A 16,851-nucleotide genomic window follows, 5' to 3' on the forward strand; every position below is an offset into this window, starting at 1 on the left:
TATTTGTTGAAATTTTATCTCTTAAGGTTCTGATTTCATTTGAGCTTTTTCCTGTTTTTTTTTTTTTACTTTGTGAGCCTAGCTAGGGACTTAGAAATTTGTTTATTCTGTAAAAGAATTTCTGATTTTTTAATCTTTTACATAATCTTCTGTATTACCATTTTATTTAGGCCTCTTGGTGACATTTTGATCCTATTTTTAGAGGTGGTCACGCTCAGTGGTGCTCAGGACTTACTCCTGAGTTTGTGCTCAGGGATCATTCCTGGAAATGCTCAAGTCCCTTATAGAGTACCAGTGCTCGAACCTGGATCAGATATGTGCGAGGCAAACACAGTACCCGCTCTGTTGTTGCTCTGCCCCCTCCATTTGTGTTTTTATTACAGAATTACTATCCAGTATTGGCATGGAAACTTTATGAATAAAGTATACAGAGAATTACTATTATTTTTATAGTTTGTTGGGTCACACCTGACTATGCTCAGGGCTTGCTCTTAGCTTTGTGCTCAGGAATCATTCCTGATGGGCTCAGAGGACCATATGGAGTGCTGGGGATTGAACTCAGGTCAGTCAATGCAACACACTTATCACCTGCTTACACAGTGTATTGTCTCTCTAGCTCCAAATTACTGGTTTTAGAATCTTGCCTCTTTATACAGCTACTTTGAAAAGTTATCTTGTTTGTTTTTTCAGAGGGAATACCTGGGTGTGCTCAGGGCATACTCCTGGCTATGTGCTCAGAGACCACTCCTAGTAGTTCTTAGGGGGCCATATACATTGTTGGTGAGGAAACTTGGGGCTGACATTGTGAAAGGCAAGTACCTTACCCTCTGTACTACGTGAACCCTGGTACTTTGATTTTTTTTTGTTTTGTTTTTTGGGTCACACCCAGTGATGCTCAGGAATTACTCCTGGCAGTGCTGGGGAGACCATATGGGATGCCAGGCATTGAACCTGGGTCGGCCGCATGAAAGGCAAATGCCCTACCTGTGTACTATCGCTCTGGCCCTGATACTTTAAATTTTTTAAAAATCATAATTATTCAAGGAACTCTTCTGTGTTTTATAGGAAAACAATCACATTTGATACTGATTTTTCTCACTGTGATGACTAAGACATTCTAGTAAATCATCAATTTCTGCAAATATGTTCTATGGCTACTTAAAAATAATTGTGTAGGGGATCTCTGCATTGATTCTCACACTATTCAGCTCAGTAGCCCTTGCAAGCTTATAATATGACATCTCAGTCTAATTTCTCCTTTTCTTAATCTGGAACATTGTTTTTTCTTTTTCCTTGGCAATCTCTTGGAGTCTCATCTCTCAAGTCTCAGGTTTCTGAGTGTTGAATCATCAGTATGAAACCAGTTTATGAATAAACAGAAGGCAAAGCAATCTCTTTTACTACCTGGACTTGCGTGGTTATATGCCACTCACTTTGAGTCTTGACTTTTTGCCATTTCTGATCTGGGGAAGTGAAGAGGTTTCTTCCAGCTTCTGTCATCGTTAATAAACAGTCACTGGTGGGGGTTCATTCTTCTTGGTCTTTGAGTGGCATGTTTGGAGGAACAAATTCAAGGCCAGATGGAGGACTCCGTGATGCTTGTGTCATCTCATCACGTTTCACCTGTGGTCTTCTGCTTTCCAAGCACGGGTGGCACAGACAAAGGCCTTGCTGCCTGCCGAGTTGGGCCTCCGCCTGCCACCCCTCTTTCCCATCTTCTTGCATGGGTTTCACAGAATCCTTCAAATATTCCTCCTGTGAGGCAACTGCCTGTCAGGGACTCAGAGACTAGTGTGTAAGTCTTTAAGTGAAACAAATTCCTCAGCACTTTGATATCATGAAGTACCACCTCCGCCTCCTACTCCAAGCTGCCCCCTCTCTGAAGGTGTGCAGTTATCCAGGTGGTCTCTACATGCCCATACTTTCCCCTTGTAGCCAAGGACTTTTTCAGCCATAGTGAATTTTTCAAAAATGTATTCAGCTCATATTAGCCCTCTTCTCAAAACCACCACCTTGAAATATTTCCTGTCAATCTTGAATAAAGATGAAAATTTTCAATCTGGCACATGACCCAGTAAGTTTTACTGCCCCCTCTAGTTTTGAAACTCATTTTAGACCTCTCCTGGCCACTATTTCTATGTCTGCTGCACAGTTAAAGATATCGGGATATTATGCTTACTGTCTGCCCCGCTGACCACATAAACCAAGAAGCCCCTGCCTTTAGAATGTTTGAATGTCTATTACCCTGATATTCCTTCCTTGAGGAAAAACAGTTTTTGAGTGTGTTAGTGATGTTTTAGGTTTTATTTAAATTAAAAATTGTTACTTTAGTATTTACACAATATTGGTAAAGTTTCTAATTTTGATGTACAAAAGTACTGCATCTGGGACCAGAGAGATAGTACATTGGATAATATTCTTGCTTTGCATGCAGCTGACCCTGGTTCAATCCCTGGCACCCAATGGGGTCCCCTTTCAGAAGCTATCCTTGAGCACAGAGTCAGGAGTAAGCTCTGAGTACCACTTGGGTGTGGTTCAAAAGTAAAAAAAAAGTTACTATACCTTTGCCATCATCAAACTACGCAAAACTCTCCATCGTTGTCTTGTCTAACTCATCTCCTCCTTCCTTCTCCCCTCCTTGCTGCTTGTCTGAAGGATGAATTAAGTGATGCCCTCACAAGGTTGAAACCCCATTTCCACTCCAGCCCTGTAGAGCTCCACATCACTCTTCCTGATGGTGTTTTTTAGATTTAACGTTATCAATGAGTTCAGTGGCCTTAAAAATAATAATCAGATTCTTTCTCCATTACCCCATGCCGTCTATGAATGCAGAGATCACATTTGATTTTGTTTCCCAGAGTGTGCCTAATGCTTGGCTTCAGATGTGGTGAATGGCAGTGTGTATTCAGTTGGTTGGGTGAAAGAATACAAACATGGTTTGGTGCTGATGGCTCTCTGTTGAGAGATATATTCTCTTGAATATATTCTTCATCTCAATTTATCTCCAATAAAGAGGAGGGATGGACATTAATCTAAATAGGTAGGCTCAGCTTTGATATGTATACCCTGAGCAGATCAGCCCTATCTTTAATATATGTTAATGCGATACTAGATAATATGCATTACTTGGTATAAATTGGCATGCCACTTTTTGGTTCTGGGAACTCTGAATTTTTTTCCATAGAAATTAATAGCACTTGCATCTCTGATTTGTGCCATTTTGGCTTACAAAGATTTAATAGAAATGAGTGATTTTCAGATAGCAGAGGAAACCTGTATACCATATAGGATGAGACATTTTAGATCAGAGATTTTAAAGTGGCGAAAATCACTGTTTAGAAAACATCCTCTCATCATCTCACTTTCAAGCAGACTTTTGGAGAAAAGGGTGGAGAAAGCAACATTCAGTTTCTCATGATTTAAACAAGGAGCAAAGACACCTGGTTTGAGAAAGGAATGTGTGTGAACTGCAAAATATTTGAAGGTTAACAGAGTCTAGATACATTTGAGAAGAAGTAGGAGAAGGCAGGCAACTATCAAACTAATTGCATTAATTTCAGAAGTGGTAAAGCTTATTGGAAGCATTCTTCAAAACCCTTCAGAAGCTAGTAATATTTTACTGTGTTTACTCCAGCTCTTAAAAGATTGCAAATGCAAATGCATGATAAAATGTGAAAATAAGTATTGGCAACTAATTGCATTCTCTGGGGAAATATAATTGAAACAAAGCATATTTGCACTGCTTTCCAATAGTTAGATGCTTGTGGCATCTGGTCAAAATAGAAGAACATTTGAAAAATCCTTTGACATAGTTGGTATTTAAAGACTAGCAATTGGCTAACATTTGCAGCTCTGTATGTTGAATATTTTGGCTCACATCCTCTGGTATTCATTCTGAAAGATTTATAATCCTTTTGGGAATATGGTCAGTGACAAGAGTAGAACTAAATCCTGAAATGTGGAAAAACTAACTTTCCCTACTATAAAACTGTTCTAAAAAAGTCCCTCAAGCTTATGAATATGTTTCCAGATTTTCAGAAAAAGCTGATGATTTACAGAATTTTTTTTCTCAAAGGAGCTACTTCTTAATGGTAAATATAGATTTTCCGTCCAGTGATTTTGAAATTGGCCTAGAGATAATCCAGAAAGAATATCAGGTCTAATCTTTGGGGCATCTGCTCTACTTATATGACTTTAAATGGCATTTTTGGATATAAAAAGTAAAACAAAACACAAAATTTGGAAATAGTCTAGAAGAAGAAAAAAATAAGAGACCTTGATATGACATAGGAAGTCATTTTGGATTGTACATAAAAATAAAATTGTTATCAAAGGAAATGTAACACAAAAGTAATGAAGAAAAGTCTTAGTCACATATAGTAGAAAAAAATCAGAACAGTGCACATGCCTTTTAGAGAGTTAGATATGGGATGCGGAAGACTCTGGAACATGGCATGATATTGGATGCCCTTTCACATTCTAGTCATTCAAGTTTGAAGCAACTGCATAAAGAAGTCTCTTGACCTGAACTTCTTGGTTTGCACTTCACACTTCTGATGCAGAACTCCGTCTACTCCTTGACATACTCCCTGAAACTTTCCAACTCCCCTTTAACCATTTTCATTAAAAAATAGAACCACCTTTAATAAAATGTTATACCTTTCTTCTTTTAATATGATTTCTTTGGTTAATTTATGACTGGTATTTGGATTTTTTCGTGGCTTACATAGCATGTCTGGCACAGGAAGTGCTAGTAAGTGAGGTTTATGTTTGTGAGTTAATGAAATTGACAGCATTAAGTAGAGCACTTGTTATTTTATATTTTTGAATCAACCGAGAGTAAGTTGGCAGTGGTGAATTTCTCTCGATGTCATGAAAAAGACACTAAAAGTTACTATAAGAATAAAATACACTATTTTAAGTGTAAGTAAGAACAAAGCTATTTTTACTACTAAACTGAATGTTGAACAGAAATAGAATCTAGAAGAATTATCTGGAAAAATTAAAATTTCAGTAGTGCCACCTAAGATACTGAAATATTCTCCTAGCATTTTTAGAAACTAGAGGGAATTTTCTGGAAAAGGAGTAAGAGAAAGCGGTGAAGTCTATAACTTTTGATTCCCCCATGTAATACTTATTCTTTAGTTATTTCACATTTTTATTTTAGAAGTAACATTATATTGAATTTTTAAGATTATTTGCTTGTATCTGCATATGTGAGCTGGAGCGATTACACATTAGGTAGGGTGTTTGCCTTGCATGTGGCCAACCCAGGTTTGATTCCTCTGCTCCTCTCGGAGAGCCCGGCAAGCTACCAAGAGTATACTGCCTGCACAGCAGAGCCTGGCAAGCTCCCCGTGGCATATTCAATGTGCCAAAAACAGTAACAAGTCTCACAATGTAGACATAATACTGGTGCCCACTCGAGCAGATCGAAGAACAACAGGAGGACAGTGCTACAGTGCTGCATATGCATGATATAGAAGATGGTTGGGGTGATTTGAATGTAATTTCCACTTTTGGCTAAATTTTTATAGATGTACATATAGATAATAGATTGGCATTATCTTCTTCAGATGGAACCCCGATGACCATGAGCCTGCAAGCAGGCACCAGGACATTCTTTCCAAACCGTGCGGCCACATAAGTGGCTGCGTGACATCTCCTTATATACAAAGTGATCAATGGAAAGTAAATCATCCAACGTTTCTCCCTGAAAATCAGACTTAACTCTTTTGCAAACCACAACACCCAAAAGGAGAGAGAGAATGGAGGGAAATGCCCTGCCACAGAGGCAGGGTGGGATGGGGGGTTGGGGGATGGGAGGGATACTGGGATCAGTGGTGGTGGGAAATGGGTGCTGGTGAGGGATGGGTATTTGAAATAAATAAAAAAATAATAAAAATAAATAAAATTAAAATTATGCTACCTCAAAAAATAGATTGGCATTATAATGATTAGTAAATGATAATAGACATCATCTTAAAGTATCTCCTTTCAGAAAAGACATTTGAGACCCTGGTTGACAGAATATTTTGAAGTAGAAAAATCCAAGACTGAGTTTGTTGGTTTGTTTTGGTTTGGGGGCCATACCTGGTGGTGCTCGGGACTTACTCCTGGCTCTGTGCTCAGGAATCACTCCTGGTGAGCTAAGGGTACCATATGCAGTGGAGGAATTGAACCTAGGTAGGCCATGTGCAAGACAAGTGCCCTATCCACTGTAGTATTGTTCTGGCCCTATCTTTTTTTTTTTTAGAGTTTCTTGTATAAAAATATCTTATTCTTAAGTCCATTAGAAATACTACTTTTATTTTATTAACTATATCATTACTTTCACTGGAACTTTTACAGACCAGTATCAGTCATTAGTAGAATAGGTATTGATCTATGTTCAGAGGACTTTTGGTGGGCATTACTTATGAATTGTTACAACTGGGACTGGAGTGACTATGCAAGGGTTAAGGTGCATGCTTTGAATGTGGTTGATCCCAGTTCAACCCTGGGCATCACATATCCTGTGAATACCAATGGATTGATCCCTGGAGACCCCCAGGCACCACCAGGGTGACCTAGCATCACCGCATCCTCTGTATTGAACCTTCAGCCTGGATGACTAAGAATCACTGGAAGTCCCACTCCATTCTCCAAACACATAATTCCTTTTAAAAAACATTCTGATTTTTATTTCTTTGCAGGTATGTTTCACTGATCAATAATTTGTTTTTACTTAAAAAAAAGACCTAGTAATTTGTTTTTACTTAAAGGATGTATTTCCTGTTGTTCTTTACAATAACAATTAGCTAAGCAGATACTGCTTTGCTTATCTCTCAGTGGTGAGCCAGCCTTTGGTTTACAACAGTGAAGCTTTATTTTTGTTTGCTTTATCATCTGCCCATTGGACTTAACTCCTGCTCTAAATTACTTTCTTTTTCCCACCCCACAGCTCTGACTCCTCTTACCAAGATCCCAGTGTGAATTCTGTCTCCCATGTGATTTCCCAGTTTCAGCCTTTACAACTTATGTTTGTAAGAATAATTTCTAAAATGGTTTGCATCACAGATTGCGCTTTACAGGAACTGTGAGGACTGCATAAAGCTTGATTTTCTGCCAGTTGCTCAAGGTTTGCCCTTGGGCTCTGTTGAATATGCTAACACCACCTAATGTCATTTATTTTAAGCAGATGAATAAACCTTAAATTTCAACTCTAAACTGGAATCATGTTTTATAACACCATACAGCTTTTATGCATGTGTGTTTCAGTTCTGCATGATTTATTTAATAAAATAGAGCCTATTCAGAAAACTTGAAAAAAATAATATGCTGTGTGTAAGCAGATACCTTTTTCAGTTCATAGATGCACCATCTCTGTTTTCTGCTTTTCTATGAGAGTGGTACCTTGATGAGTCTTTGCTGTCACCTTGCCTTTTTGTAGGGAGGGAATCAGACAGCCACAGTGATTGCATTGTGTTCCATGAAGGATTTCAACTTGGCACAAGAGACCTGCCAGTTGGCAATCAGGGATGTTGGAGGTCTTGAAGTTTTAATAAACTTACTTGATACAGATGAAGTCAAATGTAAGGTAAGTGGTTTTGTCACTGTGTGTGAGAAACTTTGTTCTTTCTTGTGGCTAGCCTCTTGGTCGGGCTGGAGCGATAGCACGGTGGGTAGGGTGTTTGCCTTGCACACAGCCAACCCGGATTTGATTCCTCCACCCCTCTCGGAGAGCTCGGCAAGCTACCAAGAGTATCTCGCCTGCACGGCAGAGCCTGGGAAACTCCCAGTGGCGAATTCAATATGCCAAAAACAGTAACAACAAGTCTCACAATGGAGATGTTACTGGTGCCCGCTCGATCAAAGTTATGAACAATGGGAGAACAGTGCTACAGTGCTACATCCTCTTAGTCACTAAGGAAGTGCTGGTCTTGTCACCTGTTTTTTGTTTGTTTGTTTTCTGTTTGGGTTTTTGTTGTCTTTCTCTGCTATTATTACTGACAGCTTCATATCATTAACTACTCTTCTTTACTCTGAACTTCTTTCTATTCTGGCTCTTTCTCATTCTTCTAATTGGTTGATGAATATTTATTTACATAACTGAAGAAAATATGGGGGATATATGTAACACCTGAGAAGAGGAAGTGTTTGCCTAAAAATAAGCTTCACTGGGGATTTTAAGTCACTGTCACTGTTCTCCTGTTGTTCATCAATTTGCTTGAGTAGCCCTGGTAACGTCTCCATCATGAGACTTGTTGTTACTGTGTTGACACATTGAATACATCATGGGTAGCTTGCCAGGCTTTGCTGTGCAGGCGAGATACTCTCGGTAGCTTGCTGGGCTCTCCGAGAGGTGCAGAGATGTAAAGAAGGTTAATGGGGCCTGGAGCAATAGCACAGCAGGTAGGGCAGAGCACTAGCACAGTGGGTAGGGTGTTTGCCTTGCAAGTGGACGACCCAGGTTCGATTCCCAGCATCGCATATGGGATTTTAAATACACTTGGAATTTTTAAAACTGTAACATTGATCATATATCATGCACTCTATACAATTTTCCTTTCTGATTTAGATCGGTTCATTAAAAATCTTGAAGGAAATCAGTCACAATCCTCAAATCCGACGTAATATTGTTGACCTTGGGGGCTTACCAATTATGGTCAACATACTTGATTCTCCACACAAGAGTCTGAAATGTCTGGCAGCTGAGACCATTGCAAATGTTGCCAAGTTTCGACGAGCCAGGCGAGCGGTGAGACAGCATGGGGGCATCACCAAACTGGTGAGTACCTTGAGGTCCTTGCCAGCATGCCAGCTTCCTTGGGTGTTGGCTCCCTGCATTCAGTCCTGGATAGTAAATAACAAAAGGGTGTAGTCTGGGAATCTTGAGGTTCTTTAGACATGTTCTTGACACTGTTTTTGATCATTTGCATTTTTGGCAAGTAGCTAAACAATATTTCCCCCTCCTTAAAAAATTGCACACATTTCAAATATAGTTGTCATTTTTAACTTGTGTGTTAGTAGAAAAACTTTTGCCTGTGTGTGCCTTGTTAGGCAGGAGGTGGTGAGACCCAGGATAGTAGAAGCAGGTCTGACCTTCTGATGTCTGACTCCAGGATGAGGACCATCCCCTAAGAACACAGAGCAACAAATATTTGTTCATCTAGTCACCATTTTCTTTCTTTCTCACTTAAATGATAATATGAGCAATACAATTATTTGGAACACACACACACAAAAATAATTCAGCTTAACAGTATTATATATTGAAAGTCTATTTAGTTACAAATCTATATTTCTCTTACATGAAATTATAGGATTTAAAATAATTTATTGGGAGCGATAGCACAGCGGATAGAGCGTTTTCCTTGCATGCAGTTGACATGGCCAACCCGAGTTCGATTCCTCCGCCCCTCTCGGAGAGCCCGGCAAGCTACCGAGAGTATCTTGCCCGCACGGCAGAGCATGGCAAGCTCCCCATGACGTATTCGATATGCCAAACACAGTAACAAGTCTCACAATGTTACTGGGCCTGCTCGAGCAAATCGATGAAAATGGGAGGACAGCAAACCTTTAATAATTCCATGACAGTTTTTTTCATTCACTTATCATCATTGATTTGCCATCATAGGAAGTTCAGAAATCATGGGAAGTTCATTGTAGGAAGTTCACCAAAATCATAGGAAGTTTAACAAAATTCCAGTGCCATTCCACAACCCAATTCCCCTTTTCTCATGCTTTTACTCCACTACCCTTTTCCCACCAGTATCCACAATAGTTTTTACTGGCACTAGGAGTTATCTTTGTTGGGTTTTTTTTTTGCCAGTTTATTTATATTCCACATATAAATAAAACCATTTATTTCACTGAGTATAATCAATTCAAGATCCATCTATTTTGTTCCAAAAGGTACAATTTCATCTTTTTAATGACAGAATATATATATAATATACATATATATCATATATATCACATCTCTTTTATTCATTCATTTGCTAATTGTCATTTAGAATTATTCTGTGCTTGGGCAATGGTGAATATGTTACTGTGAACATAGAGATGCATATGACATTCAAATGAATGTTTTTTAGACTCTTTGAATGAATGTCTAAGAGTGTATTGTTGAATGATATAAAGAATTTCCTTTTTTTAAAGAACCTAAAAAACTATTTTCCCTAGCAGCTGTACCAAATTATATTCTCACCAACAGTGTATCAGTTTTATTTTTCCCTTTTAATCGTCACTAACAATTGTTTCTAATCTTTTCTTTTTTTTACTGCAAGAGTACTGCTATTTATTCAGCCATTGATTAAGCTGATTGAATTGGGCATGATCTCCACTGTTTCTAATCCTTTTGATAAAGATCTCTCTCCCTGGGGTGAGGTTATACCTATGATCTATATTTTTGAAGATTTACCTAATAAATACAGAAAATATTCTGGGAATAAATATGCACAGTGGTTCACTGGTATTCTGTGAAATGTTTACCAGTTTCTTTTGTATTTTTTATAGTTGTCAATTTGTTTATAAGCATTGATTTTATAGTTAGAAAAATAATTATGGCAATTACTATCACTGAAAGAAAAAAGTGAGCTTTTAACTATGCCTTTGATGTAGCAGGACAAACCCTTAAAGTGCATCGTGGAAATGCAATGTCATTGTCCTTGGTGTAAATCTCTTTGCCTGTCAGCATATGTCACATTGGGCTGTTGCTACTTCTGCACTTTTAAACCAGAGATATCTTAGTGTCGTCCACAATTTTTATATAACCATAACATATGAAGGGTCAATAAATATTTAATAGTCACGGTCACGGTCCTCCCGTTGTTCATGGATTTGCTCGAGCGGGCCCAGTAACATTGTGAGACTTGTTACTGTGTTTGGCATATCGAATACATCATGGGGAGCTTGCCAGGCTTTGCCATGCGGGCGAGATACTCTCGGTAGCTTGCCGGGCTCTCCGAGAGGGGCGGAGGAATCGAACTCGGGTCACCCATGTTGGCTGCATGTAAGGCAAATGCCCTACCTGCTGTGCTATCACTCCAACCCATTTTAATAGTATGGATTTTAATATCAACATTTACACTGCAAAATGTGTTCAGAAATCTAAAAGAGATTCTGTGCATTCAGTTATAATCTGTAGAGCACCTTAACATGTAGCTATTTTCTACATGTTTTCTATATTTTTCTACATGTTTTCTATAATTTCTACTTATTTTCTATAACAATAAATGAGCTATTGCATATAAAGATGCTTATATAAATATGTGATCAAACAAATATTAAAGTGAAAATTTAGAATCTTGGTGGTGGCTAAATATGTTTCAGTATATAAAGTCTTTAAGCCTTGGTGGATGCTTAAAATGTTTCACAAGAAGCATTCTGAAAGTACACTATAGGCCAAACATGATTGCCACTCATTGCCTCTTTTGCAAACCACAACACCCAATAGGAGAGAGAGAACAAAAGGGAATGACCTGCCACAGAGGCAAGGTGGGACGGGGGTAATGGGGGGTGGGAGGGATACTGGGATCTGTGGTGGTGGGAAATGTGCACTGGTGGAGGGATGGGTATTTGATCATTGTATAATTGAAACCCAAGCACAAAAATTTGTAAGTCTATAACTGTACCTCATGGTGTCTCACTAATAAAAATTTAAAAAAAGAAACATGTTCACTAAATTTGAAAAAAAAGATTCACAAAATCATATAGTATTTCACAAAACTCACTATAATTATTACTGTGACTCATGATTCTGTTTAAATAATGAATTATTTGGAGGACCACAGTGACTAAAATGTAAGTTATAATAATTATTTTTTGGAGGGGGTCACACCTGGCGATTCACAGGGGGTTACTCCTGGCTCATGCACTCAGGAATTACTTCTAGTGGTGCTTGGGGGACCATATGGGATGCTGGGAATTGAATCCGGGTCAGTCGCATGCAAGGCAAATGCCCTACCCGCTGTACTACTGCTTAAGCCCCAATAATTTTTTAACATGGAACTGAAATATGTGGAGCTGTAGAGTCCACGTTTAGTCCTCAATACCCCATATGTTTCTTAAGCTCCACTAGGAGTGACCCTTGAGCTCAGAGCTGGGAGTAAGCCCTGGGCACCACCAGGTCTGACTCAAACCACCCCACTCCCATCAAAACCCCAAAACCAAAAACCAAAATATCTTAAATGTTTTATGGAATCATGTTAAAGGATTTAAAATTTGACCATTTTGCTAATCTGGTCAAAATAATGATGCCTGTTTTTTCAAAGATGCCTATTTAAACAAAATAATGATGGCCATTTTATTGATTTATTATTGAATCAGTGACATACACAGTTACAAAGTTGTTCATCATTAGGTTTGAGTCATATAAAGTTCCAATACCTCTCCCTTCAATAGTGTATATTCCCCATCACCAGTAGTCCCAGTTTCCTTCCCCAAACCCTCTATGGCATGCACCTCTCTCTCTCTTTCTTTCTCTCTCTCTCTCTCTCTCCCTCTCTCTCTCTCTGCCCCCCCCCCCCTCCTTTTGGGTCTTAGGGTTTGAAATACAGATAATGAAAGGCTATCAGGTATTTCCCTTTACCTACTTTCAATACTCAGTTCCCGTTCAAAATGATCATTTCTAACTTTTATTGTCATGCTGGTTCCTTCTCTATCCTAACTCCCCTTTGCAGCTCCTAGTCGTCCTGGCCCCGGTTTACCCTGGTCTTGGATATTATTAGTGATGCCTATTTTAATATAATTCTAAATTACAACTAAATTAGGATCAAGGAATATTCAATGGTGAATAAATCAATAATATATTTAATTGGTGGGTTGAGAACACATTTAGGAATCTGTTTTTTGGCCTGCTTGGGATGGGGTGGGTAGGTGGTAGGCGAACAACATTGGTCTGGAAATGAGGGGGTTACCTAATACAGAGATAGAGAAATTTGAAGAAACTAAGCCAAGGATCAGAATCTGAGGAGAGCACTGGCTAGGGTGAATCCAGATGTGGAGACGGAGGTCAGTGCCTGGAGAGGTGTAATTGAGGGAGGAAATGGGTAGCGCTCTAGAAGTCTGGACAGTCAGAATCAGTACATCCAAGCCGGGGAGCAGTGCCAGCTCCAGTACCAGCTATTACTCTCCTCTCTCTGCATGGTGCACTTGGTCTCATCTCTCAGACCACTTCAGACATTTCTGGAACTGTGTGCTAGGTCCAGAACCCAGGTGGTGGTGATATACATATAATGTAAATACACACAAATACTAATGGTGTCTTTCTGTTGTCAGACTGTGGTGCTGGGGGTGTGGAAAGCAAAGAGTTAGAGAGAATGGATAAGATTAAAAGTGCATCTGTTTTCATATAGACAAAATATAAGCCACAGAAGTCAGTTCTGGGAATAGTGGAAGATCAAAGGAAGAGGTGATGGAGGAACCCTGATGGAGGAGGAAGGTTGGGAAAGAGAAAATGTTGCTTTTGTTGTGCACCCACTTTTAATATGTGAGTGGGTGCCAGCAAACACCCCCTGGAAAGGCATTTTAGGAGGATGAAATTCTTACCCAGAAGAGACTAGTAAAGGCTCAGAGTTGGGGAACAGCATTTAGTGTTTGGAAACTACCAGTGTTTAATGTGGCTGACTGGCCTCACGGGACAGGTAAGGAGCCAGTCCATCTCATCCCCCAACCCCAATGGTACTCTGATATATGTTCATTAACTGGTCCTGGCTACTTATTAAGCTCCTAAGTGGCCATGATCCAGAGACACACAGAACCGAGCAGCTCGCTGCAGAGATCTTTCCAGATCCTAATTATTGAAATTGTAGAATTTCATTATATGCTATTCATAACAAGCAATACAAAACAAATTGTCTAGCATTGCCTTTTTGGCAGGTTTGAGTGATGGTGGAAAAATTCCAAATAATGGTGGGACTGGTGCCGAAAAATTAAATGTACTCAAAGTAGAGAGAGAGTATTGTGGAAATTGTCTGTCACACAGGCAGGGGAAGGGGTGGTAGGAAGGGGGATACTGGGAACATTGGTGGTGGAAAATGTACACTGGTGGAGGGATGGGTATTTGATCATTGTATGACCAAAACTCAAACATGAAAGCTTTGTAACTGTACAGTGATTCAATTAAAAAAGTAATAATAATGTGGCCTGATGTAGGGTAAGAGGGAGTAGTGAGAGATGAGCTGGAGGAACAAGTCATCACACAGGGCCTCATGCACAAGCTACAGAATTTTGATGTTCTGTAGAGAATGAGAGAATATCTGTGATAAAAATTTGGGGGGTGCGAGCCTTGGATTCAGACTCATCATACAACTTCTTTCCTGTATTGCTGGGCCATTGCTACATGGTACCAGAAAGCTATGTGATGCCCTCCTGCCCCCTTTCTTCTGGGGTTGTAATTTGACAATAAATGTCTTTTCTTCCCTCACAGTGCTCTAAGTAGGAATCACAGACACTTAGTCTTGGAAAATGCCACCTAAACTTAGAATTGGAGATCATGATTATCTGGATAGCAAATATAGAATTTGTTCTTACGTTCTCATAAAATTCTAATAAATCTAGGAAGCCTATATTTTAGATGCCAGGGATTACAATATATTTCTCAAATATCACTAAGATAAATATTAGTGTCAATTAAGAAAATATAATTCTTGGGTCTGGAGAGATCCAACAGCAGGCAGGGTGCTTGCTTTGCACCGGGCCAACCTGGGTTCAATCCTGGCATCCCAAATGCCTCTCCAGCCCCACCAGATTTCATCCCCAAGTGCAGATTCAGGAGTAATCCCTGAGCACAACTGGCTGTGGCCCCCACAAATAAGACATAAGACGAAATATAATCCTGGAATGAGATTAAAATTATGGGGGTGGAGTGAGAGTAATAACTCCAAAATCTGAAGGAAGGTGTTTGGAAGCATTTTGTCTCTCAGCTTTGACTGTTCTGCAGTATAAAGTTCATTCTAAAAATGTTTTCTTGTCAAGTAGGGGGAAGAAGTCATATTTTAGACACAAAAGATATAATTACTGCAATAGGGTTCAAGTACAAAATAAAATTTGATGCAATATGTTCTAGATGCCATATTGAAAATTTAGCTATGTAGATGATTACACTTGAATAGATGTGGCTCACTGCCAGCAGTTTCTATCTTTGTTGTCTACGCACCAACATCCAATTATGGTGAAGAGGAAATTAAGAAGTTCTAAATGGAGCTGGAGAAGTTCTATAAAGAAGACCGCACCTTCTACAAGATCATTGTCGGTGATTTAAATTCCAAGATAGGACCGAGAAGATCAGCTGAAGAACTCCACATCGGGACCCATGGCCTTGAATGGAACAAACAGGGTGAGAGACTGTCTGAGTTCATCATGTCGACCAAGACCATCAATAATAACTCACAATTCCAGAAGGCCAAATCTAAACATTGGACATGAGAGTCTCCCAGTGGATGGTTCCACAACGAAATTGACCACATCATATTCAATCGCCGGTTTTGCCTGACTGATGTCGCTGTTATCCCAAAATTCCAAATGGGATCGGACCACCGTCTCCTTCATGCAAAATTCTACTTCACAGAGCAGGGAGAAAGGGCTGCAAAGTTTAAGAAGAGAACTCCACAGAACGACCACCAACTGGGAGCTCTTTGGCTCTGTTGTGGCAACATGTTAAGATGCCGTCAGAGACAACATTGATGAGGAATACAATTGACTGGTTAAGCACCTCCATAATTGTGCAAGGAATGCCAAGAGAGAGATAACCACAAAAAAATGCCTGTCTTCGAAAACTCTTGAGATTATTCGCCAACGTGGCTTGGCGCATACCTCAGGGAACCACAAGTGAATGTCCAAACTCGCAAAGCAGTGCAGAGAAATGATGAAGGAAGACCTCAAAGAGATAAGAGCAGCAATGCTGGTAGATGCAGCAGAAGCCTGGAAAAGCATTTGTAATGCCCGCCTGTCCTTCACCAACTACAGGACCAAGATGACTGCCCTCCAATGTCCTGATGGATCTGTCACATCTTCCAGAACTGCAATGGAGAAGATTATCCATGACTTCTACTCAGATCTCTTTAATAGCCACGTCCACTTGCCCACATAGCAAATTCCGCAGATGGATATGTCGTTCCCAATGTTCTCCCTTCCAAAATCTGACATGTCATTTCTTCAGTAAGGAAACAAAGAGCACCTGGCCCAGACAAGGTCAGACCTGAACACCTGAAGAACCTACCGTCAGTACTCATCAATACACTGGCTCGGCTCTTCACATGCTACCTGTCTGAATGCAAGGTTCCGTCCCAGTGGAAAACCAGCAGGACTGTACTACTATACAAGAAGGGAGACATCCACGATATTGGAAACTATTGCCCGATCTGCCTATTGTCTGTTATCAACAAGCTGTTCACTTGAGTCATCCTGAATAGGATTGGCAGAACACTAGATGAAGGACAACCATGCGAGCAAGCCAGGTTCCGCAAAGGATTCAGCACCATCGACCATATCCACATGAAAACCAAGTTCATTGAGGTTTCTCGGGAGTTCAAGATGCCACTCTGTCTAACGTTCATTGATTTAAAGAAGGCCTTTGATTCTTTTGAGACGGAAGCGGTCATAGAAGCCCTAGCCAATCAGGGTGTTCAAACTCAATATATCAGGATCCTCCGTGAGCTGTATTACGGATTCACTACTAGGATCTCACCATTCTACAAAGAAATAATCATCGATGTCAAGAGAGGGGTTCGGCAGGGTGATACTATTTCACCAAAACTCTTCAGTGCTATCCATCCTTGAGAACGTCATGCGACAACCGGAATGGGAAGGAATGGGAGTGAAGATAGATGGTTGGCAACTACACCACCTCTGCTTTGCTGATGACAT

At 39.8% G+C, this 16,851-nt stretch overlaps 1 protein-coding gene across 1 annotated transcript in view; it reads left to right on the forward strand.

Annotated features, from left to right (window-relative positions):
• ODAD2 (outer dynein arm docking complex subunit 2) overlaps positions 1-16,851 on the forward strand; it is a 245,771-nt gene that overhangs the window by 60,476 nt on the left and 168,444 nt on the right. The window contains 2 exon segments of the mRNA XM_056107146.1: positions 7,433-7,579; positions 8,561-8,770. Of these exon segments, the coding sequence (XP_055963121.1) occupies positions 7,433-7,579; positions 8,561-8,770 (357 nt within the window).

This window comes from Sorex fumeus, unplaced genomic scaffold, assembly GCF_029834395.1.
Source record: "Sorex fumeus unplaced genomic scaffold, SorFum_2.1 ptg000007l, whole genome shotgun sequence".
NCBI lineage: Eukaryota > Metazoa > Chordata > Mammalia > Eulipotyphla > Soricidae > Sorex > Sorex fumeus.